This window comes from Gorilla gorilla, chromosome 1 (genome assembly GCF_029281585.2).
Source record: "Gorilla gorilla gorilla isolate KB3781 chromosome 1, NHGRI_mGorGor1-v2.1_pri, whole genome shotgun sequence".
Classification (NCBI taxonomy): Eukaryota; Metazoa; Chordata; class Mammalia; order Primates; family Hominidae; genus Gorilla; species Gorilla gorilla.
Genome location: NC_073224.2, coordinates 23,140,106 through 23,166,947, shown reverse-complemented (window position 1 = coordinate 23,166,947; position 26,842 = coordinate 23,140,106). Strand labels below are relative to the sequence as shown.

At 40.8% G+C, this 26,842-nt stretch overlaps 1 protein-coding gene across 9 annotated transcripts in view; it reads left to right on the top strand.

The window, feature by feature from the left end:
- Nucleotides 1-26,842, top strand: part of TARBP1 (tRNA guanosine 2 -O-methyltransferase TARBP1) — an 87,807-nt gene that overhangs the window by 45,994 nt on the left and 14,971 nt on the right. For 7 of the 9 annotated variants that reach the window (XR_008674493.2, XR_008674492.2, XR_008674496.2 and 4 more), the window contains 9 exons: nt 2,656-2,870; nt 3,281-3,542; nt 3,634-3,822; nt 5,196-5,386; nt 5,574-5,645; nt 7,161-7,281; nt 12,139-12,249; nt 14,733-14,882; nt 22,442-22,528. Coding sequence is in view for 6 of the 9 variants with exons in the window: in XM_031002305.3 (XP_030858165.3) it covers nt 2,656-2,870; nt 3,281-3,542; nt 3,634-3,822; nt 5,196-5,386; nt 5,574-5,645; nt 7,161-7,281; nt 12,139-12,249; nt 14,733-14,882; nt 22,442-22,528 (1,398 nt within the window). In the remaining 3 variants the exon portion in view is untranslated. The remainder of the gene's footprint in view (nt 1-2,655; nt 2,871-3,280; nt 3,543-3,633; nt 3,823-5,195; nt 5,387-5,573; nt 5,646-7,160; nt 7,282-12,138; nt 12,250-14,732; nt 14,883-22,441; nt 22,529-26,842) is intronic. The other 2 variants (XM_055372812.2, XM_055372807.2) reach the window with 1 other exon arrangement.

Sequence of the window (26,842 nt, the reverse complement as noted above, 5' to 3'; positions counted from 1 at the left end):
AGGCATCGATCTTAAAATCATTTAGATATAGACATTTCACCTGTACTAGGTCTTTTGCCCAAACATGTCCAGTAAAGGACATTTTATAGTCTGACATCATTGCCCTCCATGCTTGGCTTCCTACCTCATTTTTCAGCCTAGCTGTCCACTGTCCACTGCCTTTCCCCCTCCTTCTCACAGTGCCGTGACGTTGCAGCCACTCTAGGCTACTTAGAGTTTTACAAATCACAAGCATGTATGTGTCCTATCTTCCTCATGGAGGCTGTCATTCAATCTGGTCCCTCCGTGGAGAATGAGTGCCCTCTCCTCCAGCATACACTTGGCAGCATCTGGTCTCCCCTTTTATGGACCAACTGGAATCTCTTTTCTCTTAGAGGTCTTCTTCGATTAGTATCTCACTCTCTTTCATCTTCCTGTTGTTCTTTATGCCTCATTTATAGTGTGTATTTCCATCTTTCTTGTTTTTGGAGTAATGTATGCATATATATCTTTTCCTATATATATATTTTTTTGAACAGAGTCTCGCTCTGTCACCCAGACCGAGTGCAGTGGCATGATCTTGGCTCACTGCAGTCTCAGCCTCCTGGGTTCAAGCAATTCTCCTATCTCAACCTCCCAAGTAGCTGGGATTATAGGCGTGTGCCACCATGCCCGGCTAACTTTTGTGTTTTTAGTAGAGATGGGGTTTTGCCACGTTGGCCAGGGTGGTCTCAAACTCCTGACTTCAAGCAATTTGCCTGCCTCAGCCTCCTGAAGTTCTGGGATTGTAGGTGTGAGCCACTGTGCCTGGCCTCAAGGCATTTTTTTTTTTTTTTTTTTGGAGATGGAGTTTCGCTCTTTTGCCAAGTCTGGAATGCAGTCGTGCAGTTGGCTCACTGCAACCTCGGCCCCCCAGGTTCAAGCGATTCTCTTGCCTCAGCCTCCCGAGTAGCTGGGATTGTAGGTGCCGGCCACCATGCCCGGCTAATTTTTGTATTTTTAGTAGAGATGGAGTTTCACCATGTTGGCCAGGCTGGTTTCGAACTCCTGACCTAGGTGATCCACCCACCTCGGCCTCCCAAAGTGCTGGGATTACAGGCGTGAGCCACCACGTCTGGCCAAGGCATTTCTTAAACATGGCACAATAAGGCTTAGTAATGAAGAGCACAGGCTTTGGAGTTAGAGTTGCTGGGTTTGAATTCTGGCTTTATTTTTGCTGTGTGACCTACATTATTTAACCCCTCTGTGTCTCGTTTACTGCACCTGCAAAATGGGGATTATAGAGTTGATGTGGGAATTAAAGAAAGCTCATTCATGTTAAGTCTTTAGAACTGTACCTGGCAGATAGACAGTCCTCAATAAAAGTTAGCCATTTTCACTTAACATGTGGTAAGTGTTTAATAAGTTGAACTCAATCAGTCTAACTAGTCCAGGCTACTAAGAAAAACAAAGAAGATACTTGATTGCTTTAATAATTTAATTCTAGGAGGAAATAATAAAGACGATGATTAATATTTCAGCATCCTGTCTAGTACCTATTAGTCTGTTAGTGTTATGAAAGAACATTGTGAGTTCTAAATATACAACCAAACCATGAACCATGCCACAGTAACTCTTATTCTTAAAAATCGGCTTCCTTTAGTAATTCACTGAATTACATTAAGGTTAGCAGGGACGATAGTTGGCTCAAAGGTAACACTAAATTCTATTTCATATGTTGGCAGTGTTGATATGTAAAACTTTTCTGTAGAGATGGTTGATTTATTTTTGGAGAGTGAGAGAGGGGTATGGAATAAGTAGAAATTTGCTTTCTGATACAGACGTTACTGGTTGGCAGTATTTGAGGGAACTGCTATAATTTCTCAGTGCTGTTGTTTTCTGTGTCTGACTTCTTGCCTGCACTCCTAGGTTGGTGAGAGATTGTCGATTTTCTCTTTAAGTATAGACCAGGTTGTCTTGGCTACCCTCCTTTCCTACGTGTAGAGTTCCAAGTGTTTTACATGCAGTAACCCATTTGCTTAATCTTCACAATAACCCCGTGAAGTAGATTCTGTTACTGTCCCCATTTTACAGATGAGAAAACTAAGGTGTAGTATGTCTACACTCATACTGGTAGTAGCACAGAGCTAGGATTCAGACCTGGGCTTTGTGGTTCCTGAGTCCAGCTCTTAACTGCTGGACTATGTGACTTCTCCAAAAGTAGCGTGCAGCTGATAGAAGGAATTATTTGTAACCTGGAGCCTTTTATTTTTTTTTTTTTAACGTGTTTCAGCAGACAGTTAAAATAAGGCTCACCCATAGGAATGCTGCATGCAAATGTGTATGCGAGTAGGAGAAAGGTCAAGAAGGACTTACACACAGCTTTGGGTTCTGTACGTAGCAAATCTGTCATGTACTAGTTCCAGGTACCTGTTTACCAAATGAAAAGATCCCATTGTTGTCTTAATCTAAATTGCTGAGTTCTTATTGCTACTTTAAAATTGTTCACTGCCAATCTGTAGAGAAGTAGTGGAAGTGAATGATGTGTATTGGATTTCCTTTTATTTCTCCTGATATTCAGGAGCAGGCAGGAAGAGGGAAAAGGAGAGCTTGAGCTTTCCATAGACTGGCAACTGAGGTCATTACTGATTAAGACTTGCGCAGATTACATAAAACATTGTCACATTTCCTTTTCAGGAGCCAACAGTTGGAAGTCAGATTCAGAGAGTAGTGAGCATGGCTGCCTTGGCCATGGTGTGTGAGGCCATAGACCAGAAGCCTGAGCTGCAGCTGGACTCTCTCCATGCTGGGCCCCTGGAAAGCTTCCTTTCCTCTCTTCAGCTCAATCAGACACTGCAGAAGCCCCACGCAGAGGAGCAGAGCAGTTATGCTCACCCCTCCGAGTGCAGCAGGTACAGGGAAGGTTAAGGCTTAAAAATCCATTTCTGTTGTTGTCATCGTGAGTTCATGATTGCCCAACTTTGCTTATAAAGTTATAGAATTTTGGGGCTGAAGCTCCATTCAGGATGAAAGTGTGGTATAACATTATTCATCTCTGTTACTGGAGACTTGCTGACTTTTCTGCATCTAGTTTTCACTGAATCATTTAAGATGAGCAAAAGTACCTACTTTCAGAGAAGTTAGAAAATGAGGGTTTATGTGGTTTCCTTAGTTTTTGGTAGATAGCCTGTTTGATAATGACCATTTATATCTGTACACTGCCCCCCCCCCCGCCATCTTTAGAAAGGATAGTGTGCTACGTGCAAAAGACGTGGAGGCAAACTGGGGAAATATGGCCTAGTAACTTTATTTTTTATTTCAGTGTTTTGGAAGAATCGTCTTCTTCCCAAGGATGGGGAAAAATAGTTGCACAATATATTCATGATCAATGGGTGTGCCTCTCTTTCCTGTTGAAAAAATATCACACCCTTATACCAACCACAGGGAGTGAAATTCTGGAACCGTTTCTACCTGCTGTTCAGATGCCAATAAGGACTTTGCAGTCTGCACTAGAAGCCCTCACAGTTCTTTCTTCTGAGCAAGTTTTACCAGTGTTCCATTGCTTGAAAGTGTTGGTTCCCAAGGTAAGATAGAGTGAAACATGAATTGAACAGTAACTATAGGAGTGGCGATCAAGTTTTTGAAATAAGTATGTATTCTTTTTTTTCCTACCAGCTTCTGACTTCCTCTGAATCACTCTGCATAGAGTCTTTTGACATGGCTTGGAAAATTATATCTTCTTTAAGCAACACTCAGCTGATATTCTGGCCTAATTTAAAAGCTTTTGTTCAGTTTGTTTTTGATAACAAAGTTCTTACCATTGCTGCCAAAATCAAGGGCCAGGCATATTTCAAAATAAAAGAGGTAACTAACTTTCTTTTCTTTTTGCTTTTCTTTTCATGTGTGTGAGCTTCAGCACATGAGGAACATGAGAGTTGTATTCACAGTTAGATTTTTGGCTCTTTATTCCTTCAGTCAAAAATATTTTTGAACCTTCTTAAATATCAAGAGTAAGAATGAGAAAATCTGACAGATGTAGAAGAGAAGGTACAAAACAGTAGCCTGGAGCCACATCTGCCTCAGAAACGGTTTGTTTGGTTCATACAGTGTTTAAAATTTTGATTACCTGGCAACTTTTAATTGTTGGGAAATCTGGCCAGGCGGGGTGGCTCATGCCTGTGATCCCACCACTTTGAGAGGCCGAGGTGGGCGGATCACCTGAGTTCAGGAGCTCGAGACAAGCCTGGCCAACGTGGCAAAACCCCGTCTTTACTAAAAATACAAAAATTAGCCGGGTGTGGTGGCGCACGCCTGTAATCCCAGCTACTCAGGAGGCTGAGGCAGGAGAATTGCTTGAACCCAGGAAGTGGTGGTTGCAGTGAGCTGAGATCACGCCACTGCACTCCAGCCTGGGCAACAGAGCAAGACTCCGTCTCAAAAAAAAGAAAGTTGGGAAATCTGTATGAAAAACTGGATTTCTTGGAAATGAGGTAATCTAGCAACACTGGTCATTCTTCCATGACAATGTAATTGATTGCTGGGTTGAGTAGGAGTTGGCACGCTCTTTCCACAATCAGTCTCATTACACCCGGATACTTGAAGGCAAATGTCAGGCGCCATTTGTCATTGCACTTTGGCTGAGGTTTTTTTTTTGTGTGTGTAGAGAAATATTTTTCTGACTGTAACCCTTATCAAAAGGTCTTACTGGTTTCTGGAGGTATTTTCATTTGCAGCCACTGAGATAGTAAGGAACATACCAAGGTGGAGTTCCAGTGTACCTCCTGATCCCCAGGGGAACAGGGAGAGTCAGATTCCGTTATTTCTCTGCAGCCCTGTGCTGCCTTTCTTGGTCCTTTTCTGCCCCACAGTACATAGTTAGAGACGCTGGTCTTTGCTGCCTCAGCCAAAGGAAGGCCACTGGCAAAATGCAAACAAAGGAAGCTGAATGTGTGTGGGGTGAGGTGTTTTTCCCCTTTGATTCTACTGCTTTGGCAGTTGTTTCTCTTGAAGAGTCCTGGATGAATATCACTATCAGTAAAATTTTATTTATTTTTATTATCAAGAGATAAAATAGCATTCTCTGATTATTGATCATCTTGCAAAGTTATTCTAACAGTAATGAATTTAACAGTTTTTAGACTGTTCATGATTATGTTGAAACTAAGTAACAGTTTTTAGCAGCACTGATTTTTTTAAAACTAAATCAAGGATAAAATGACCGTTGTATTTTATTCCAGATTATGTACAAGATAATTGAAATGTCTGCTATAAAGACTGGAGTCTTCAATACACTGATAAGTTACTGCTGTCAGTCTTGGATAGTGTCTGCTTCAAATGTGTCCCAAGGATCTTTATCAAGTGCTAAAAATTATAGCGAACTTATCCTTGAGGCTTGTATATTTGGAACTGTGTTTAGGCGTGATCAAAGGTAAAAGTTGCTATTATTTCAACTGGTCATAACTTGTATTAAGTGCCTACTTGGGTATAGAATTATGTCTTTGTTTTGAGGCTTTCAATTAAAAGAATATAAATTATTAGTTAACTTTAACCTTGGGGATTTAATTTTTTTTCTATTTAAAACCTGTTGTTCTTTATCAAATGTTTTTTATGGAAAGACTTGTTCAGGATGTACAGACCTTCATAGAAAACCTTGGACATGACTGTGCGGCAAATATTGTTATGGAAAAGTAAGTATGGTAGATTTTCTCTGTCTTCACATAAATGAGATATTAAAAATTTAACATCGTATGACAAACATTCTGTATTTGCTAAATTTAATAAGTGACATCTAATATATTAATAAGATGGGATGAGCCTTTAAAAGTATGTTAGAAATTATAGTCCCTTGCTAATACATTGTCTTTACATCTTTCAGTATTCACTAGAATTTGATAAAATTTTAAAAGTTTTTAGTGCAGACTCCAGCGTAAACAAGGAAATGACTATGGAGAGCTTAAAGCCCCTGTCTTTCTTTTGCGGGGATGGGATGATTATCAGCACAGACACTTTATTCTCCAGTCCTTTTTTTGGCAGTAAAGTTTAATATGAAATTAAAATTCACCATTTAACAAGTTGGTATGTTACACACAAAAATAGAATTACTCTTGGAACAGACTCTAAAGTTTTTGGTTTTTTTAAAACTCTTTATTGAAGTATGATTGACATGTAAAAAGCTGTACATCGTTAATGTGTACAACTTGATGAGTGTGGGGATAGGCCCTAAAGTTTTGATTTCTGGGATAAAACTATTTTTATCTAACCACTGAATTAATTTTTTTGGAGCTTGTCAAATAGCTTTTTTTCAAGTTTTATTTTTTCACATGGCTTTCAAAAATGCGTATGTGTGTTTATAGAGATGATTAAAATAGCATTGTATCATTCACTCTAATTTTAGAGTTTAGGACATCAAATGATTATAATATTTAGTTATCATAAAGTATTTATTATTCTGAAAGTCCTAACCGTGTTGTAAATCATCTGTCACTTCTTATGAAAGATATACATTTTTTTCATTGTTTTTAGTTATTTTTTCTTGGCTGGCTTAGTGTGGCAGTAAAAGTCAATTTTTCTAGTTGGTGGTTGTCAAATAATTTGATTTTGATTTCTACTAGGCAGTTACTTTGTTGTTAAATTTATTCACATTATAACAATTATAATGGAATGTGAACAATTTTAATGGAATGTGACGATTTCACTTAATTTATCTTTCCACATTTGGCTACTGAAAATGCCGGGTGTTGAGAGCACACAGTGCTTCCTGAGTTTGCCCCTCAGTTGGAGAATGTGCACCGATAGTGCATGGTAGAGACAGGCCATTGACGTGTTTGATGTGTATCATGCCCCTGAGTGAATGGAGGTATCTGTGGTCCTCTTTCAGGGATAGGCTCATGAGCTGTGATCTGTTTTGTCCACAGATAAGGTATTATTGAACTAGGTTCAGCAGCGTGTGCATTGATTCTCCAGAAATCTGAATGAATTTGTGCTCATTCATACTTTCTGTATAGACCCTCCTTGTAATATATTCATTTGTTATCTTCTGTTATCTATTCTAAATTAAAAAGTATTGTCATTAAGTATGGACCTACTTAATTTTAGAAAACTTTGAGAGGTTTTGATCATGTAATGATATTTGAAACTAATATTTGATGTTATTTTTCTGTTTTCAAAATGTATTAACATAATTTATCATTTAATTTTTTTAGTACTAAGAGAGAAGATCATTATGTGAGAATTTGTGCTGTCAAATTCCTGTGTTTATTAGATGGCTCCAATATGTCCCACAAGTTGTTTATGGAGGATCTTGCAATCAAGCTATTAGATAAAGTATTTTACTTTAAATTATCTTTGTTTTTAACAGTCAGAGGCCAACATTTGCTCTTTATGTTGCTAGAATATGTACTTCTAAATATCTTTTGTCAGGAGAAAACACAAAGTTTATGTTCTGTATTTTTAATTCAGTCTGATTAGGGCTGGTCACACTGTGGCTCACGCCTATAATCCTAGCACTTTGAGAGGCTGAGGCAGCAGAATTGCTTGAGGCCAGGAGTTTGCGACCAGCTGGGGCAACATAGTGAGACCTTGTCTCTACAAAAGGAAAAAAAAGAAAAAAAATCTTGGTTAGTAATTGTCCAACTCAAGTTTGGTTTTAGAGAACAATAATGGTAATGTTTTTCGTGTACCATCTGTACTTCACTCTGTATTTTCCAGTGCCAGTCAAACCCGGTTATGTTTTTTTGTTTGTTTGTTTTTTCTTTTTCTGAGACAGAGTCTTGCTCTGTCGCCCAGGCTGGAGTGCAACGGCGTGATCTCGGATCTCGGCTCACTGCAACCTCTGCCTCCCAGGTTTAAGTGATTCTCCTGCCTCAGCCACCCGAGTAGCTGGGATTACAGGCATCCACCACTATGCCCAGCGAATTTTTTTTTTTTTTTGAGACGGAGTTTTGCTCTTGTTGTCCAGGCTGGAGTGCGAAGGTGCGATCTTGGCTCATTGCAACCTCTGCCTCCTGGATTCAAGTGATTCTCCTGCCTCAGCCTCCCGAGTAGCTGGGACTACAGACATGCGCCACCATGCCCGGCTAATTTTGTATTTTTAGTAGAGACGGGGTTTCTCCATGTTGGTCAGGCTGGTCTCAAACTCCCGACCTCAGGTGATCCACCCTCCTTGGCCTCCCAGAGTGCTGGGATTACAGGCATGAGCCACTGTGCCTGGCCTAATTTTCGTATTTTTAGCAGAGACAGGGTTTCACCATGTTGGCCAGAATGGTCTCGAACTCCTGGCCTCAAGTGATCCTCTTGCCTTGGCCTCCCAAAGTGCTGGGATTAGAGGTGTGAGCTACTGTGCTTGGCCCCAGTTATGTTTAGAGTACTATATTCATATATTGCTTTCTGTAAGAAATGGAATGAAAAAGTAAAAACGAGAAAATGGCATCAAATGTTAGGAATTGATTGCTGTGATTTGAGAGCCCATGAAAGATTACCCCAGGATTTGCTTCCATTGTAATATATTGTTATTTCTAGATCTGGGTGTGTGATGTTTGTCTAAGATTGATGAAAATTCCTTATTTATTCAGATAAAAACAATCCAGTTAGGTTGTTTTTGAGCCTGCTAAATCATTTCTAAATGAACACTCTAGTGTCTGAAGAACAGGTTTAATAAATCTGGGGACAAGTTAGATAGGAAGGGGTAGAGTTGAGCATGGTGCTCTGTTCCCCATGTAATGTTTAAATGACAGATACAGTTACCTGTCATTTAAAGCCGAGGTCAGCGGAGTGCCTGGTCTGCTTTCTGACCTTGGTGTGGATGTATGGATGACTACAGAACTCATGGAAGTCCCTCTGTTAAAACAGGAGTATTCATCATACTTTTATTTTCTGAAGGTAGCAGGTCAGCTTTATTATATAAAACCTTGGAAATTTTTTTATGCAACAATTCCCTCTCTGTAGTGTTGGAGTCAAGGAAGATGTCCCAGAGGAAATAGTATGTTATTGGTTTTCTAAAGATGAGTAGAGTTTAAAGTGATGGGAGCTGGGTATGGGTATTCTATCAGAACAAAAATACATGTTATAATATATATTTAGCTATTTAGATAAGGGGTCAGGGCTGGACATGGTGGCTCACGCCTGTAATCCTAGCACTTTGGGAGGCCAAGGCAGGAGGATTGCTTGAGGTCAGTCGTTTGAAACCAGCCTGGGCAACACAGTGAGTGAGACTACGTCTCTAAAAAAAAAAAAAAAAAAAACAAAATTCAGAAAAAAGAGAGAGGGGTCAGGAGGGTCTAATCAGGTGACATTTGGGCCAAGCTCTGGATGAATTAAGGAGGACACCTGGAGAGGATGCTGTCCGGAGACCAAGCGAGGAAAGGTAGTGCTGCGTGGAGGACGAGGAGGTTGCAGGCTGGCTGTTGGATTCAGCTGTCTTGGTCACCTCGACAAAGGCGTTTCATGGTGGGATGAGAATCTAAGTAGAAACAGTTCAGAAGAAAATGGGAGTTTAGCGAGTGGAGACAGTGAGTATAGAGTCTCTTAGGAGTTTGCCCTAGAAAAGGGGGAATAAAAGGGGTCGTTCCTGGAGGGGAACCTGGAGTTAAAGAAGGGGCTTTTTAAAGATGGGAGATAATTAGAGCATGTTTGTATGTTGAAGGAAGTGGTGCAGTAGAGAGGGAAAAATGACAGGGAGAGGCCAGCAATAATCACATAGGCAAAATACTAGCCAGTCGTACCCACTGGGATGGCTATCAAGAAAACAAACTAAAAATAATGAGCATTGGTGAGGATGTAGCAAGATTGGAGCCCTCCTGCATCACTAATGGGAATACAGAACGGTGCAGCTGCTTTGGAAAATGGACTAGGAAAAGCAAAATGCTTGTCTAGAGCAGTAATTCTTAAAGTGTGGTCTCTGGATCAGCAGCGTCAGCATCCCTGGGAACTTGTTAGAAATGCATATTCCTAGGACCTGCCCCCAGTCTACGGAATCAGAAGCTCTGGGGGTGGTGCCCAGCACTCTGTTTTAATGAGCCCTTGTGATTCTGGAGCTGATACAGTTTAAGAACTATTGGTCTAGCAATAATGAAGGCCCAGATACAGCTGGAATACATATTTTTAAATGTTTAATTTTTGTGGGTCTATAGTAGGTGTATATATTTATGGGGTGTATGAGATATTTTGATACAGGCATACAATGTGTAATAATTACATCAGGTAAATGAGATATCTGTCACCTCAAGCATTTATGCTTTATGTTATAAACAATCCAGTTATACTGTTAGTTATTTTAAAATGTACAATAACTTACTGTAGACTGTAGCCACCCTGTTATACTATCAAATACTAGATCTTATTCATTCTAAGTATATTTTTATACTCATTAGCCATCCCCACACCCTCCCACTACCACCACTACCCCTCCCAGCCTCTGTGGCAACCATCATTCTATTTTCTATCTCCATGAGTTCAGTTGTTTTATTTTTTAGCTCCCACAAATAAGTGAAAACATGCGAAGTTTGTCTTTTTGTGCCTGGCTTATTTCATTGAACGTAATGACTTCCAGTTCCATCCGTGTTGTTGCAGATGACAGGATCTCATTCTTTTTTATGGCCAAATAGTACTCCATTGTGTGGAATACATATTTTTAATGAAGTCAGTTGTGGCTGGTGATTTTTATTTTCTTCAGTAGTACCTGGCCATGAGTTAAACAGACTAGTAGAGAAAAGATGTTCTGAGTAAAGGAGCACACTGAGTGGAACAAGTAGAAAGACAGAAGAAGATTTTGAGCTGAAAGGGAATTTTAGAATTCTCAACTTCCAGTTGAGGGTGGTGACTTGGTGAGGTCCTAAGGGCAGCTTTCTTGACATGAAGATGCTTCTTCTGAATGCATGAATGATCCACCCTACTGATTCCATTTTTAGTTGCATTGAGGTTGAGCAGTATGTGAAACCTAAACACACCTATATCAGAAGAAAATTCTTAACAGAAATTATATAGAGATTATGAGATTTTAAACATCATTGGAGTCATTAAAATCTATATTAATTTAGCTATTGTCATGAAACTTTATATACACTAAAGTGCAGAGAACAAGATTATGGAAGAAGAAAGGTCAGAGAAGTTATGAAGTAGATGAGGATCAACTACACTATGTGAAAATGGTTTTGGAGGTGGTGAATGACTTTTCACCTTTAAGACATTTGAGAATGTTGACATACTCTTCAGTGCCATCTTGCTTTATGGCCAAAGCACTAATAGTTACGGTGATAAAAGCAAACCTTGCAGCTGGCTGAATTTAGGCAGCACAAGCCATGAAAAGCCAGAGAGAGCTCTCTGTTACTAGGAAAGGCTCAGTGCTGCCATTTTCTTGTGTCTAGAGACACGTCATGCGTAGAGATGCCTTGCACTGCCCGTGTACTGGGGTGGTTTCTTAGTGGTGTTTGCATCAGATTGTAGATACCAGTATTCCAAATGTGAATATGACACGGGGGCACAAGGTGAGAAGTGCCTGTGAGGTACATGGTAGTATGTGGCAATATATGTCCAGTATCTCAATCTCTTTTCGCCCCTGGAACCCATAGCTCCCAGTTTTTTGGCCCTCTTCTAATTTTAAAAACACTTAGCCAGGCGCCATGGCTCATGCCTGTAATCCTAGCACTTTGGGAGGCTGAGGTGGGTGGATCACCTGAGGTCAGGAGCTCGAGGCCAGCCTGGCCAACATGGTGAAACCCCATCTCTACTAAAAATACAGAAGTTAGCCGGGTATGGTGGCGGGCGCCTGTAGTCCCAGCTACACGGGAGGCTGAGGCAGGAGAATTGCTGGAACCCGGGAGGCGGAGATTGCAGTGAGCTGAGATCACGCCACTGCACTCCAGCCTGGGCAACAGAGTAAGACTCCATCTCAAAAAAGAAAACAAACAAACAAAAAACATGTAAGTTAAAAGCAACTAAGTTCAGTGTTTGAAGTGTTTTATTTAAAAAATTTTTTATTTTTCTTAATCACTCAGCCCAAAATGTCAATGTTTGAAATATTTTAAGGTGTCATTCTTTTTCTCATCCTCCTGACTGTTTTTTGGGGGAAGAAAAAGCCCCTGTGCCTAATTTAAGCCTCTTACATTTCAAGTTGTCATTGATTTTTTCATTAATCACAAATTCAGTAGATAATTTAATGTTGACTCCCTCCCTTCTCCTTTCCAGGATGAATTAGTGTCCAAGTCCAAAAAACGCTACTATGTGAATTCTCTACAGCACAGAGTGAAAAACCGAGTGTGGCAGACTCTGCTGGTACTTTTCCCTAGACTTGATCAGGTATCATATTTTTATTATATTTGTACCTTTGAAGCATATGATTTCATGACTGAACTATTTTGCAGAAACTATCATATACTATTTTAAAATTGAAAAAGATGTTTAAAATTTATTCTGCAGTTCTTAAAATTTAAGTTATTCAAAAGTTTTTATTAACAGAGAATACCAAGGCAATTAGGTATTGTAGAAATAAGTTAGAAGTGGGTTTACATGGCCCCATTTAATATTTTTTCCCTTCGGTGTTTTAATGTGACATTTTAACTGTTTAAAGTCTGATTTGCCATTTGATTATAAAATGCAAATACTTAACTCCTAATTTTCTGTAGCTACGTTATTTTGGAGTGTTACACTGTTTTGAATTATCTGTACTGTAGAAACCAGGCAAATTGTATCATTTGGGATGGGAATATTGTTTCACATGGTGGATTTCCTTGCCCTTAACTTCATGAATAGTGTGACCATACAAACCAGCTAAGGAAAGGCCAGGTATCTTACAACAAAGTATCTTTATCCAAAGTTACCTTTTCTTCCCTGAGGAGGCAAGAAACAGTTGAATGGACGATCTGATTTTTCTAACCATCTTTGCCTAATATTCCTGTTGAGAAAATAGATCATCATTATGAGAAAGTGATGGTATATAACTCATGCAATTTTTAAAAACATTTTTCAATGCAAAAAACATCCTTCAGACATGAAAATTTCCTACTGTCCTCCCTACCTTCTTTTAAATGTGTGAGAGAATTACAAATATATATACTAGCCTCTTTCTTTACAATCTTATGAAGTCTTATATCTTTGAGAGAGAAATAGTAACAGTGTAAGTATATAAGTATATTCAAATAAAAGTATTTGGAATAATTTAAGAGGAAATAGCTAAAAGAATTGCTTCTGGGGAGTAGTTTTGATGGATGTGGGGGGTGGGGGAGGTTGCTATTTTTCATCATAGGTCTTTTAGTATTATTTGATTTAAAGTATGTCATTAAACATAAGGTTGCATTAAAAAAGGAAACATTTTAGAAATGCTCAACTAGATTACTGAGAGCATTTTTTTCTTACAATGGAGAGGGTCTCCTAGAGAGAAGGGTAATGTTGGAGAGGGTGGGGAAATGTCCGAGCGGGCACACCTGCAAGGAAAAGGAAAGCTAGCAGTCTGTTATGGAGCTCAGAGTTGTAAACTGTTATATCTTATGGTTTTGTTTAACCTTCATAATAGTCTTCCAAGGTAGGCCATACATATTCTCATTTTGCCTCTAAGAGCACTGCAGTTGAGAGAGGTTAGGTGTCCTGCCTGAGAGGTTACACAGCTAGTGGCGAATGATAGAGGTGGAATTCAGAAACAAGCCTAACTACAAAATGTATGCTCCACTTTATGACACTATCTCAGGGCTTAAAATGAGCCCTTCTGCTCTTTTTCTACTAAGTAGAAATTCGTGTAAGATAGATTTTTCTTCTTTAAAATAAAGACATGTACATAATACATATTACTTTTATTTTATTTTTATTTTATTTTATTATTTATTTTTATTTTTATTTTTATTTTTTTTGAGACGGAGTCTTGCTCTTTCACCCAGGCTGGAGTGCAGTGCTGCGATCTCAGCTCACTGCAGGCTCCGCCCCCCGAGGTTCACGCCATTCTCCTGCCTCAGCCTCCCGCGTAGCTGGGACTACAGGCGCCCACCACCTCGCCCGGCTAATTTTTTGTATTTTTAGTAGAGACGGGGTTTCACCGTGTTAGCCAGGATGGTCTCGATCTCCTGACCTTGTGATCCGCCCGCCTTGGCCTCCCAAAGTGCTGGGATTACAGGCGTGAGCCACCGTGCCCGGCCAATACATATTGCTTTTATATGCTTATATAAGTAGATATTGTTTTTCACCTGCTGCTTAGATAGGTTCCATCCCCCGATAGAAATACAGTTTTGAAGAGGAGAGGTTGGAAGAGGGAAAGATGATTTTGGAGCTCAAGGTCTTAGCCAGAGAACAGTGCGGTAGTTGTGGGGCAACACAGACCATGAGGGCAGGAGGACGACGAGCCTGAACAGAGGGCTCAGTGGCCCGAGACCTGCCCCTCTGGGATGCTGTTTCCCGCCTGCTGACTTCAGTCTCTGTACCATCCCTTGTTACAAGGTTTAAGCCCTGGCATCTTGGCAGATCTTGATTTGAACCTGAATTCTTCCACTTACTAGGTATGTGACTTTGGGAAGGTTATTCAGCTTTTCTGAGTCTTTTCCTTTCCCTGTAAAAATACAGGTGATGAATAACCTTCCTTATAGATAGAACTGATGTCCAGGTAAATTATAAAGTACTGAATGAAGGTACTTCATCATTATATTTTAATCAGTAGTTTTTAGAGTCTTTGCTCGGAGAGTTGTAGATCCAATAAATTACTTATGATAAAAACTTTAAGCTATTTTATTTTAAATGGAGACTATTTTTAAATTAAAATGAATAACTGTAACTGTTTAATTGTGAACTTTTTTTCTCAGAATTTCTTGAATGGAATTATTGACAGGATTTTCCAGGCTGGTTTCACCAACAATCAAGCATCCATAAAATATTTTATAGAATGGATTATTATATTGATTCTTCATAAATTCCCTCAATTTCTTCCAAAGTTCTGGGATTGTTTTTCTTATGTAAGTAAAGAATATTTTTTATATATTTTTAAACTAAGACATGATTTTGACAATGCTGGGAGATTTGTTTCACTTAAATAGTTGTTTTTGACTCTCAGTTGCCCTGTTGTATTGACATCATAACTTATGTTTTGCAAGATCTGAATTAATTCAGAAGACAGAAAATCCCTGGCATTCATTTTGAATATTTCGTAGTTTTTGAGAGCTGCTCTATTCAACAAAATAAAGATGGAAAAGGCATTTGTCATTAAGAAGTAGGGGAAATAGGTGCATTCCGTATTCTTAATTACCAAGCAATGTCTTTGTTTGATCTTAGAAATATGAACGATGAGGAATTAATTGCATTCCTTAAAATTGAAAAAAAGGTTTTGGGAGATTTCAAACATAACGTAGAAAGAATAGAAGTAATATCAGTTCATTTCCTTTCTTGTTTCATCTGTACCCTCACACACTCCCCTAATTGCTTTCCAACTTTTCTTATATATTGAAAATCATTTTTAAGGAATTGATACTAAAATTAGTGATAGAGTTTATCATTGCTGGCTTCCTGACAAAGAGCAAATTGTTTCCAAGAATCAGTTCTAAATCTTGAATGCTTTCTTTTGGTTTCCAAATTCACCTTTCCCTTTCGTAATAGATGATCTTGTCTTCTTCTTTGTGTGAAAATGGAGGTGCATTCCTCAAAATATCTCTTTCTCCATTTCTTCCTATTTCAGGAAAGATATCCTTATTCTTTTTTTTCACATCTATCCCCTGTGACCTGTTAGTGTCTCCTTTGGGACCTCACTGAATTCTTCACGCTTGTTCTGTTGACTTTTCCTCCACCCAGCTATCATCCAGTGTCTTCCTTTCTTTACTGTTAAACTTCAATGTGTGATCTTTGCCCTCCTCAAATCACTGAGGTCCACTCCATTTTCAACAGTGATACATCAAGGATTTTATCCGAGCTGCAGACAGCCTTTCTCTTTTCCTCCATGCTCCCCACTTTAATTTCACGCCTTTGCATTGGTAGTGGCTTTCTCCACAGCTGATCCTCACACTGCAGTCAACTTCATAATTCCCTTCCTATTGTGCTGATAACTTCTCTATTTCCTTCACATACTTGCTTCTCTCTCCCAACCCTTATGCTTGGTTTTATCTGAAGAGTCGCTGGTTAGCCTGTCTGCTTCTCTTTCTGCACTTCCTTAGCATAGTAAAGCTCATCTCGGCCGGTCCCTGCTTCTCCAGCCACCTGCAGGGCCTTTCCATAATCACTTCAAACTTCACCCTGTGTTAAGCTAAACTGGTAACAGCATCTGGCCCTGAAATTGGCTCCCCTTTCTGATGTCTTTCATTCTCCCAGTCTCCTAGCTTAAAACCTGGGTGTCACCATAAGCAGCAGAAACAGCAGCCTCACCATAATCCTCAAAGACAGGTTGGAGTTTTTACGCTTATGAAGAAAACAACGATTAAGTGAGTCGTCACACCACTAAGAAATGACAATGCTTTGGCCAGGAGTGGCGGCTCATGCCTGTAATCCCAACAGTTTTAGAGGTTGAGGCGGGAGAATTACTTGAGGTCAGGAGTTTGAGACCAGCCTGGCCAACACCCCGTCTCTACTAAAAATACAGAAATTAGCCAGGTGGGGTGGTGCACGCCTGTGGTCCCAGCTACTTGGCAGGCTGAGGCAGGAGAATAGCTTGAACCCAGGGAGGCGGAGGTTGCAATGAGCCAATATCACGCCACTGCACTCCAGATGGCATCAAAGTGAGACTCCGTCTCAAAAATTTTCATCTCTTTCCAGGCTCCTCTGGCTCTTCTTTTTCATCTTCATGTTCCTATAATGAAGAAAGAGATTCTGTTATTTTTCCTTGAGTTGCCTTTTAGATCCATAGCTTTATTAATGTAGTTTGTTTATGTCACCTCTCAAATGGGTTGGCGCTGCCCCAGGAATTCTCACAAAGGGCAGGTTGGTTCTGGTGTACCCCCAAAACTTCCTGGTGCTCCCGTCCACAGTAGTGCCACTTGTTACTTTTATTTGCTTAGCTCAGCCTCTCGCTCGTCATTAGACCTTGTATATTCTCTTAGAATCTGATTTTACCTGTGGACATCAGACAGAGTTTTTGATGTAGGCAAAGGAAGCTTTTGCTGATGGAATCAAAACGGGATTCAAAAAAGGTAGTGGGGAAGAGGGGAGTAGTAGGTAGCTTACAGAACGCCGGGAAAGATACAGAATCAGACCTGGAAAATTGGCAGGAACAGGGGAGGCTCAGTGGCTTCCAGAAATGCAACCACAGGCAGGCCAGAGAGAGTTAGTTCACTGGGGACATTACCCCACTGGACACACGGTGCCTTCAGCAGGGCTTTGCCATAGCCGGCTGTATACCTACTGTCTCTGCTGCCTGCAATGGAGGAGGGTTTTCTGTGAGCTCTGCTTCTCTAAGTTGTAAGTTCTCAATTTAGGAATCAGAAATGGGGTCTTTGGAACCAGGTCAGGTGCCTTCCTGTTAGTGGCAAGGAGGCTGGAAAGATGAATACCTGGCATTTTTCAGTGTTCCCCAACACTCATAAGATGGAAGAATTCCCTAAACTTGGAAGGGGATTCAGGATAGATATCAAAGAAAGGGGCAGTTGTCCGCTACACCCTTTCTTCCTTTATTCAAAGCAAATTACCTTAACCTTTATTGTTTTAGAGAAAATAACAGTTGCCACCTAGGAATACCTATATCTTCTCTAGAGCAATCAGACAAATCTGCCTATGTCAGTATCCATCTGAGATTTCTTCCTTTTACCATAAAGGAGTAGAATCTTCTCCAGTGCCAGAGTAATTCTTCCACTGGGTCTTTGGCCCTCTTCCCTCCTGTCTTCTCAGGCATTTGTTGCTATCAGCCTGTCTTCTATCCTCAGTCTCTCCTTAGCCAAATGGTCCCATTGGCTTTTCAACAGGCTCGAGTTGCATTCATTTTTTGTGGATATTTACACTGGATGTTTTCTCGTCCCTCTCCTATAATTACCCTTGCTCTCTACTATTTCATCATCAGACTTCCTTGAAAGAGGTGCCTGTGTTCCAGAGGTTTAGTTTTTTTTTAATTTACTAATTTTATTTTTTTGAGACGGAGTCTCGCTCTGTCGCCCAGACTGGAGTGCAGTGGTGCGATCTTGGCTCACTGCAACCTCCGCCTCCCAGCTTTAAGCAATTCTCCTGCCTCAGCCTCCTGAGTAGCTGGGACTACAGGTGTGCATCACCACGTCCGGCTAATTTTTGTATTTTTAGTAGAGATGGGTTTTACCATGTTGGCCAGGCTGGTCTTGAACTCGTGACCTCAGGTGATCTGCCCGCTTCGGCCTCCCTAATTGCTGGGATTACAGGCATGAGCCACCGCGCCCAGCCTTATTTTTTCACATCCTTCCCAACCCACTCTTGAATCCATGGTAGACCAGCTTCCAGTTCAGTTACTTCTCAGAAGACACTGTTGCAGGAGTCAAGAGTGACTGACTGACGAGTCAGTGGTCAGCCTTCGTCTTCTTCTGTCAGCCACATGCATGCTGCTGACCATTTTCTTATTCTTGCTTCTAGTGACACACACTTCTCTGGTTCCTCCTGCCCTCTTTTCTGTGTCCTTTACAGGCTTTTCTTTCCCTGCCTACCTCTTAAATGGTGGTGCTTCTCTAGAGCTAGGCTTTTTTTAATTATTATTTTCTTATTTTTATAGTCAGTCTTATCTGTGTTGTGGATTCACATATTACCTAATGTGAATGACTTACTCATTAGTATTTGTATGCCACACATCTTCCCCTGACTCTAGATCAGGAGTTGGCAAGCTACAGCCAAATTTGGCCTGGCAGAGTTATATTGGAACACAGCCATGTCCATGCATTTTCACATTGTCTGTGGCTGTGTTTGAGCTAACATGGCAGAGTTGAACAGTTGCAGCAGAGACTGTGTGGCCCAAAAAGCCATGTTTTTGTGTATTGCTTGGCCCTTTACAGAACAAGTTTTCTGACCCTTGCTGTAGACGTTTTCCTTGTAGATGATTTTCCCTTAGACTAAATCACCTAAAACGTAGATGTGTAACACTGAGTGCCTTATTTTTTCCCTCAAACTGGATCTGCTTCCTACTCTAGTGAATACCACCACCATCTATACAGTTGCACAAACCAGAAACCTTGACACTTTCAAAGCTCTATATCTGATTCGTGACCAGGTCCTGATCTTTCTGCCTGAATATTTCTGAGTTCTCTCTCTTCTGTCCCTGCCATTGTATCTCAGTCGACGCTACTGTCATCCTTGCAGTGGTTCCCTCACTGGGCTGCCTACATCCATCCACTCTTGGCTCTGTTTCCATCTGCTTTCCGCCCTGAAGCCCAGGCAGGGTTTCCATGGTGAGAATTTCAAAAGGTGACCCCACCTGCTGAACACAGTGTCTTACGTTGTCTCAGGATGAAGACTGTGCTCCTCGGAGTGTCCCGTAAGGCTTGCGTGATCTTAGGCCTCTTTCCTCTCTAGTCTCTCTGTGTGGTCTATTCTCAATTCACAACACTAGGCACACTGATTGTCTGTTTTCCGTTGCTAGAACTCTCCAAAGCTTAGCAGTGTAAACAGTGTGTTTTGTTTTGTTTTGTTTTTGAAATGGAGTTTCGTTCTTGTCGCCCAAGCTAGAGTGCAATGGCACAATCTCGGCTCACTGCAACCTCTGCCTCCCGGGTTCAAGCGATTCTCCTGCTTCAGCCTCCCGAGTAGCTGGGATTACAGGTGCATGCCACCACGCCCAGCTAAATAATTTTGTATTTTTAGTACAGATGGGGTTTCACCATGTCGCCTCGGCCTCCCAAAGTGCTGGGATTACAGGGGTGAGCCACTGCTTTTTTTTCGTGATGTGTGTGTTGTCTGGGCCCGGCTGGGTAGTTTTGCTCCTTGTGGTGTCTGCTGGGGCTGGGACTTCCAAATGGCTCCTTTGCTCACATATTTGTCACCTCAGCTGCAATGGCAGGAGCAGCTCTGGTGGCTAGGCATCGCTCCCACTCTGTGTCTCCAGCAGGGTAGCTGGACCTCTTTATATTCAGTTCTCCAAGAATGAGCATTCCGGCGGGTCGGGGGTCGAGGGGGCACAGGCGGGTCATGTCCTGACGTGCAAGTGCTCATCCAACCTCTGGATGCATCAGGCTTGCTAATGTTCACCAGCCAAAGCAAATCACATGACCATCCCTGCTAGGGTGGAAGGGGCCTGCATCGGGCATACGTAGGGAGGGTTGGTTGACCGGGGGTCACCCGAGATAACTGAGTTCCACACTGACCTTTTCAGTCTTTCCTGCTTATCACCAGTCCTTTTGGTTTCAGGCTATTGCACATGTTGTGCCCTTTACACAAAATGGTCTTCTTTCTTCTCTTTATCTAGATAACTCTCTCTCCCTTCACATGTCAGTTCATGTGTCTTCTTTATTTATTTTTGAGACAGAGTCTTGCTCTGTCACCGGCGATTATAGATCACTGCAGCCTTGAACAACTGGGCTCAAATGATCCTCCCGCCTCAGCCCCCTAAGTAGCTGGGACTACAAGCACTTGCCACCACGCCTGGCCAATTTTTTAAAAAAATTTTTATAGAGATGAGGTCTTGTTATGTTGCCTGGGCTGGTCATGAGCCACTGCACCTGGCCCATATTGTCTTTTTTTTTTTTTTTTTTTGAGATGGCGTCTGTCTCTGTCACCCAGGCTGGAGTACAGTGGTGTGATCTCGGCTCACTGCAACCTCCATCTCCTGGGTTCAAGTGATTCTCCTGCCTCAGCCTCCCAGGTAACTAGGATTACAGGTGCCCACCACCATGCCCAGCTAATTTTTGTATTTTTAGTAGAGACATGGTTTTACCATATTGGCCAGGCTGGTATCAAACTCCTGACATTGTGATCCACCTGCCTCGGCCTCCCAAAGTGCTGGGATTACAGGCATGAGCCACAGCGCCCAGGCCCATATTGTCATTCTTAAAGGAAGTTACCTCCCCAAGTATTTAGATCCCCTTATTTTAGGTTTTCATAGCACATAAATAGTACTGCTTACAGTTAGGATTTTAATCTGATTTGATTTTTATCTTCTCCAGTAGATTTTTAAGTTACAGGAACTTCTTTCTATAGTAACTGTCATGTAGAAGACATTCAGTAACTGTTAATTAAATAAAGGAATTAAATAATAATAAATGATTTGCCTCTTGGATTGGTTTCCAAACTGGTCTTCCTGCTTATATGCTCTTTTCTTTCCAATCTGTCTGGCATTTATCAGTTTATTATCACTAAAATAATGTATTATTCCAAAACCACTATGATTATGAAATAATAATAGTTTCAGATTCCAGATGAACAGTCTTTTTCAACTGGAATCAGAGGTTTCCAGATTCCAGTTGAACAGTCTTCTTAAAAAATTTTCCCTAAGATAGCTGATTAAGTCTTCTATAGGTTTTTCGCTATAGCTTTTTAAAGCCTCTACAGTATGATTCCATTTAACTTTTGAGCCTTATCTCCATCACTCTCTGCCAAACTGGCTTTGTCTCCTCTTGCTGCCTTTCCCTTAAGTTTGCCTCTGTGTCTTTGTTCTTGTTCACTTATCGTTCTCTAACCTTCCTGCTCCTTCTCCAGGCCAGTCCTTCCCATCCTGAAGGCCTCACCTCTCCTGAAGTGAGCATGCCCTTGGCTCTGCCACATATAATCAACCCTTGGTATCCATGGGGGATTGATTCCAGGCCCCCCACGGATGCCAAAACCTGAGGATGCTCAAGTGTTTTGTTTAGAATGGCATAGTAGTTGCACATAACTGACGTGTATCCTCCCATATGCTTTAATAATCTTTGATTACTTATGTCTAGTACAATGTACATGCTATGTAAATCGCTGTTATACAGTTTTAAATTTTATTTGTATTACTTTTTAATTGCATTGTGTTTTAAAAATTTTTTATGAAATATTTTTCATCCATGGTTGGTTGAACTCATAGATGCAGAACTCGTGCATACAGAGGGCACACTGTACTGTACTTTATTTTATGTTTTTTTTTTGAGACAGGGTCTTGCTCTGTTGCCCATGCTGGAGTGCAGTGGCACGATCTCAGCTAACTGCAACCTCTGCCCTGGGTTCAGGCAATTCTTCTACCTCAGCCTCCCCAGTAGCTGGGACTACAGGTGTGCGCTACCATGCCCAGCGAATTTTTGTATTTTTTGGTAAACGTGGTTTCACCATGTTGGCCAAGCTGATCTCAAACCTCTGGCCTGAAATGATCCACCCGCCTCAGCCTCCCAAAGTGTTGGGATTATAGGTGTGAGCCACTGTGCCCCGCTGTACTCAGAGTTGAGTTATTCAGTACTTTATGTGACCTGCTGATTTTTGTGTGCACTGGCATTTGGCTCTAGGAAATTATTTCCTTTGCTTTCAGTCCTGTGCCTGTTGCCGCAGCCCCCTTCCCACCCAGACCCCGGGCTGTTCCAGGGAAGAGGCTGCCTCCTGTCCTGGGCCCCCACAGAGTCCAGCATGGCGCTTTCACGTGCATGTTTCACAGTAAGCTTTGAATGAATATTTGTTTATCTGATTATTTTTTCAGGGTGAAGAAAATCTTAAAACAAGCATTTGTACATTTTTAGCAGTTTTATCACATTTGGACATTATTACTCAAAATATTCCAGAAAAGGTGAGTTTAAGTTGTTTGTAAGAATTTAAACTTGACTGTAAAAAAAGAATTGTATGTATTTGTACCAATTTTTTATATGTAGAGCATTCCTGTGATGTTTGCAATTTTTCCCTTTCCTTTCCACTGCCCTGCTAATGTGCACATGTATTAGACACAAATACCCAGTAAATGGGAATTACCCATTTACATGCATACACACTGAGGTGTGCTTGAGTACATACCAAATTTATAGACAAACTACTGGGTAAGTTTTTGTTGATACTTGTATAAAATTAATAATTATTTATAATTCTTAGGATTAGGATTACTTAGGATTCTTTAAACAGGACTTCCCTTACCTTCTTTGACTGAATGGTAGTTATTTAACAAATGCTCGTGCAAAGAAACTTATGGCCAGACTATTAAAAGCTGTTGGGTAATTGAAGGTGATATAAAATGACTGTCATCATTTGGAGTGTGCAGTACAGTTACTTCATGTTCCTCAGGTTTAGAACAATTTCCCCAGTAAGTTCTCACACAGATAGGCAGAAATCATAACTAATTTTGGTTAATCACTATGGCAGCCGTTGAAGAATTTAAGAGAACCTGCCAGTAAGATTTGGAATAAGATTCTATATTATTGCATCCACAGAAAAGAATGTACTGATATACTATAAACTCTAGGAGAAAACTTAATTGAAATAGTGTTATTAAGTGTTGAAAGTACCATAAAAATATAAGGGAAAATAAGCTTTCCTAGAATTTTTCAGTGTTCTAGTTTTTAAACAGTGATGTTTTTTATTAACCTATTTCATCCATTCAAAGACAGGCCTTTCTCCACACCACATTTTAACCTCTAAAATCATGGTAACACTCTTAAATTGATGGTGTCTTCCAGTGTGTATCAGCCAGATGGCAGTGTGTTACAGTTCCAGGAAAACTCGTTCACATCTTCCGTAAGATCAAGAAGGCTCTGGCATCAGATAAGATCAAATGTTGCCTTTCTGTTTTAAATATGTGCAGCAAAGAGATTTGCTTACAATCTATTGAGAAAGCTAAAACAGAGCAGACATTGTCCTGTTGCAGGGTAGATGAATAGCCTAAGAATAGTTTAGACAAATTCTGAAAATGAATTTACCTTAGAAGATGTTCTTGTTAGATCTGGTAAAAATAACGTTATTTTTCCATCAAGCCCTTTTTGTACTTGCTGTTTATTACATATTTTAGATTTATTTTTTATTTTCGAAACATCCAAAAAGGAATGCTAATTAGTAAAATGGAATAATTTCCATTTCAACACCTTAGGAAAAAAAAAAACTGACTTGACATACCTAAGAAAAGGCCAAGTTGATTTACTTTGTCAGTCTCTTCATTTGTGATACGTAAAGTCCGTTGTTACCTAGATAAATGTAGGTTTGATTTCTTGGAAGCAATCACTTAAGACTTTCCATTTTCTTCAAAGCATCTTACTTAACCTGCATGTGGGATCTGTACTGAGCAATTAGAGATTCAAAACAACTGTCACACACGACAGAGGTTGTAACCGCCCAACAGGTTCACCTTTTCCGCCACCTACACAGAGCCGATTTATCGAGACAGGAATTGCAATAGAGGAAGAGTACACAGAGCTGCTTGTGCAGGAGACTGGAGTCTTATTATTACTCAAATCGATCTCCCTGAGCATTCGGGGATCAGAGTTTTTAAGGATAATTTGGTGGGAGGGGGAAGGCCAGTGAGTCAAGGGTGTTGATTGGTTGGGTCGGAGATGAAATCATAAGGAATTGAGGTGTCATTTTGTGCTAAGTCAGTTCCAGGGTGGGGGCCACGAGATCAGATGAGCCAGTTAATCGATCTGGGTGGTGCCAGCTGATCCATCGAGTGCAGGTCTGCAAAATATCTTGAGCACCGACACAGGAGCAGTTTAGGGAGGGTCAGAATCTTGTAGCTTCCAGCTACATGACTCCTAAACCATAATTTCTAATCTTGAGGCTAATTTGTTAGTCCTACAAAGGAAATCTAGTCCCCAGACAAGAAGGGGGTTTGTCTTGGGAAAGGGCTGTTATCATCTTTGTTTTAAACTATAAACTAAACTAAGTTTCTCTCAAAGTTAGTTGAGCCTACACCCAGGAATGAACAAGGACAGCTTGGAGGTTAGAAGCAAGATGGAGTTGGTTAGGTCAGATCTCTTTCCCCACCTCAGTTACAATTTTGCAAAGGCGGTTTCAGAATCAGAGCACTAAGTGTTCCTATAAAAGGAAAAAAAAAAAACCTTTCTTAATTATGCTTATAGTTGTGTATTGTCCTGTCAGCTTGCTCATTGTGTAAAATGAGCGGACATGAGAATTCACGAGCAGAGCTTTTTACACTGATATGTATGAAAGCATCATTTACGTCCTGAAAGCCCCAGCCGAGCGATCACTGGCAGTGCCAACATTTTTGAGTGTGGGCTCCATAGGAAGCACTGTTTTCCCTATTGAGAATTATAGTGGGTTTTTTTCATTTACGAGTAATGTATACCTAGCTCCAAGATCTTGGTTGCTAACACCATTCTCCAATAAAATGAACCAGGGATCGCTGGAGAAATAGCTGATTCTAAAACTAGGGCAGAAAGTATACAAGATGAGCCTGGAGCATCTTGTAGAGTCAGAGAGCAAGGCAGAACTTTATACATACAGTGATGTGAGATGGGCATGCAGAGGGAAGACGTTCCCAGTGGCTGAAGCTGAAACAGTGTGAGCAACAAAATAAAGCAGTGTTGGATCACAACCCAAAGAATAAAATAAATATCCTCGAGCCCACACCGATATAAATAAATGATTGAATCAATAAATGAGTCCAGGCACTGTGGCTCATGCCTGTAATCCTGCACTTTGGGAGGCCAAGGCGGGCGGATCACTTGAGGTCAGGAGTTCGAGACCAGCCTGGCCAACATGGTGAAACCCCGTCTCTACTAAAAATACAAAAATTAGCCAGGCATGGTGGCGCATGCCTATAATCCCAGCTACTCGGGAGGTGAGGCAGGAGAATCACTTGAACCCGGGAGGCAGAAATTGCAATGAGCCAAGATCGCAGGACTGCACTCCAGCCTAGGTGACAGAGTGAGACTCCATCTCAAAAAAAAAAAAAAAAAAGGGGGGATGGACAAGACAAATCTCTTGTAAAAAAAATTACAAGTAATTTTTATAGAAGCTCTGCCCTGAGGGAGGGGGAGCATGACTTCTCACTCCTTCAGTGTGGGCTGCACAAGTGACTTCCTTCCATATGTGATCGTTATAACAAAAGACTGTACCAAGGGCTATGGGAGTTATAAGACAGGAATTGTGGACAAAAACCAGTGTATATCATAACATCACACCTTGTAATGTTGGCAGTACAGTCACTGACCTTTGATAAATGTTGATGACATGTTGAGTAAAGGAATGAGAGAAAGAGGATTGTTTATATCTGTTTTTATCCTTCTCAGAGAAACTTTGGGTAACTGAAGTGTGTTATCAGCCATGCTGATGCCTTTGGTAAACTATTGTGTGAATATGGTTGTTTTGAATTGGTCAGTAGAAACTGGGCTGCCAGGTGCAGCTGGTAAGCATTTCCATGTGAGCCTTAGGGGAGAAGTGCATTTGGTAGGAGCATCAAAATAGCTTCTGATATTTCATTAAAAGTTTGGGTCCGTCTGGTTCCTTCATTAGTAGATGTCACTTCCTTTGACCTTCAGTGTCTATTGAACCATGTGATTTTGGAAAGCAAGGGATTGCTTGACATCTCCAGGCTGTGAAGACTAAAGTTCACAGGAAAAGACTACAAGGAAATTTAAACAGTTTTATTATTTTCCCCCTCATTTCTTAATTTTCCTGCCACTACTCAGTACTGTGTGGGTCCAGGATCACCATTAGGGAAGACAGAGTAGCTCATAAATCAGTAGTGAGGAGGAGGACAGCACTTTGTGTGGTATCTTGCTCTAGGAGCATTTTCAAGCCATCAGAAGTGGGACTCTTGAAGACTATTTCTGACTTTCGCAGCACAAATTAAGATAATAGGAGATGGAGGCTCCATTTGAAAAACATTGTGGTTGTATAATGGTTAGCATAAAACATACTTTTTTCAAGTTAACTCAGGTACTAGAGTATGGGGGGCGGGGGGAAATGTACTGCAGCATTAATGAAAACTAGAGCTGGGAGAATGTGTTTTTCCTTGAGTAAATTGCAAATGCCAGTGCACCGCATTTGACCAGGAGGGAAGAATGAGAGGCCCTGGTAGCAAAGCCAGTGGAAGAAGTTTTACTAGGAGCAGTTGTATCATTCGTGCACTTTTTTTGTGTCATACAAGTGAGAGTAAAAT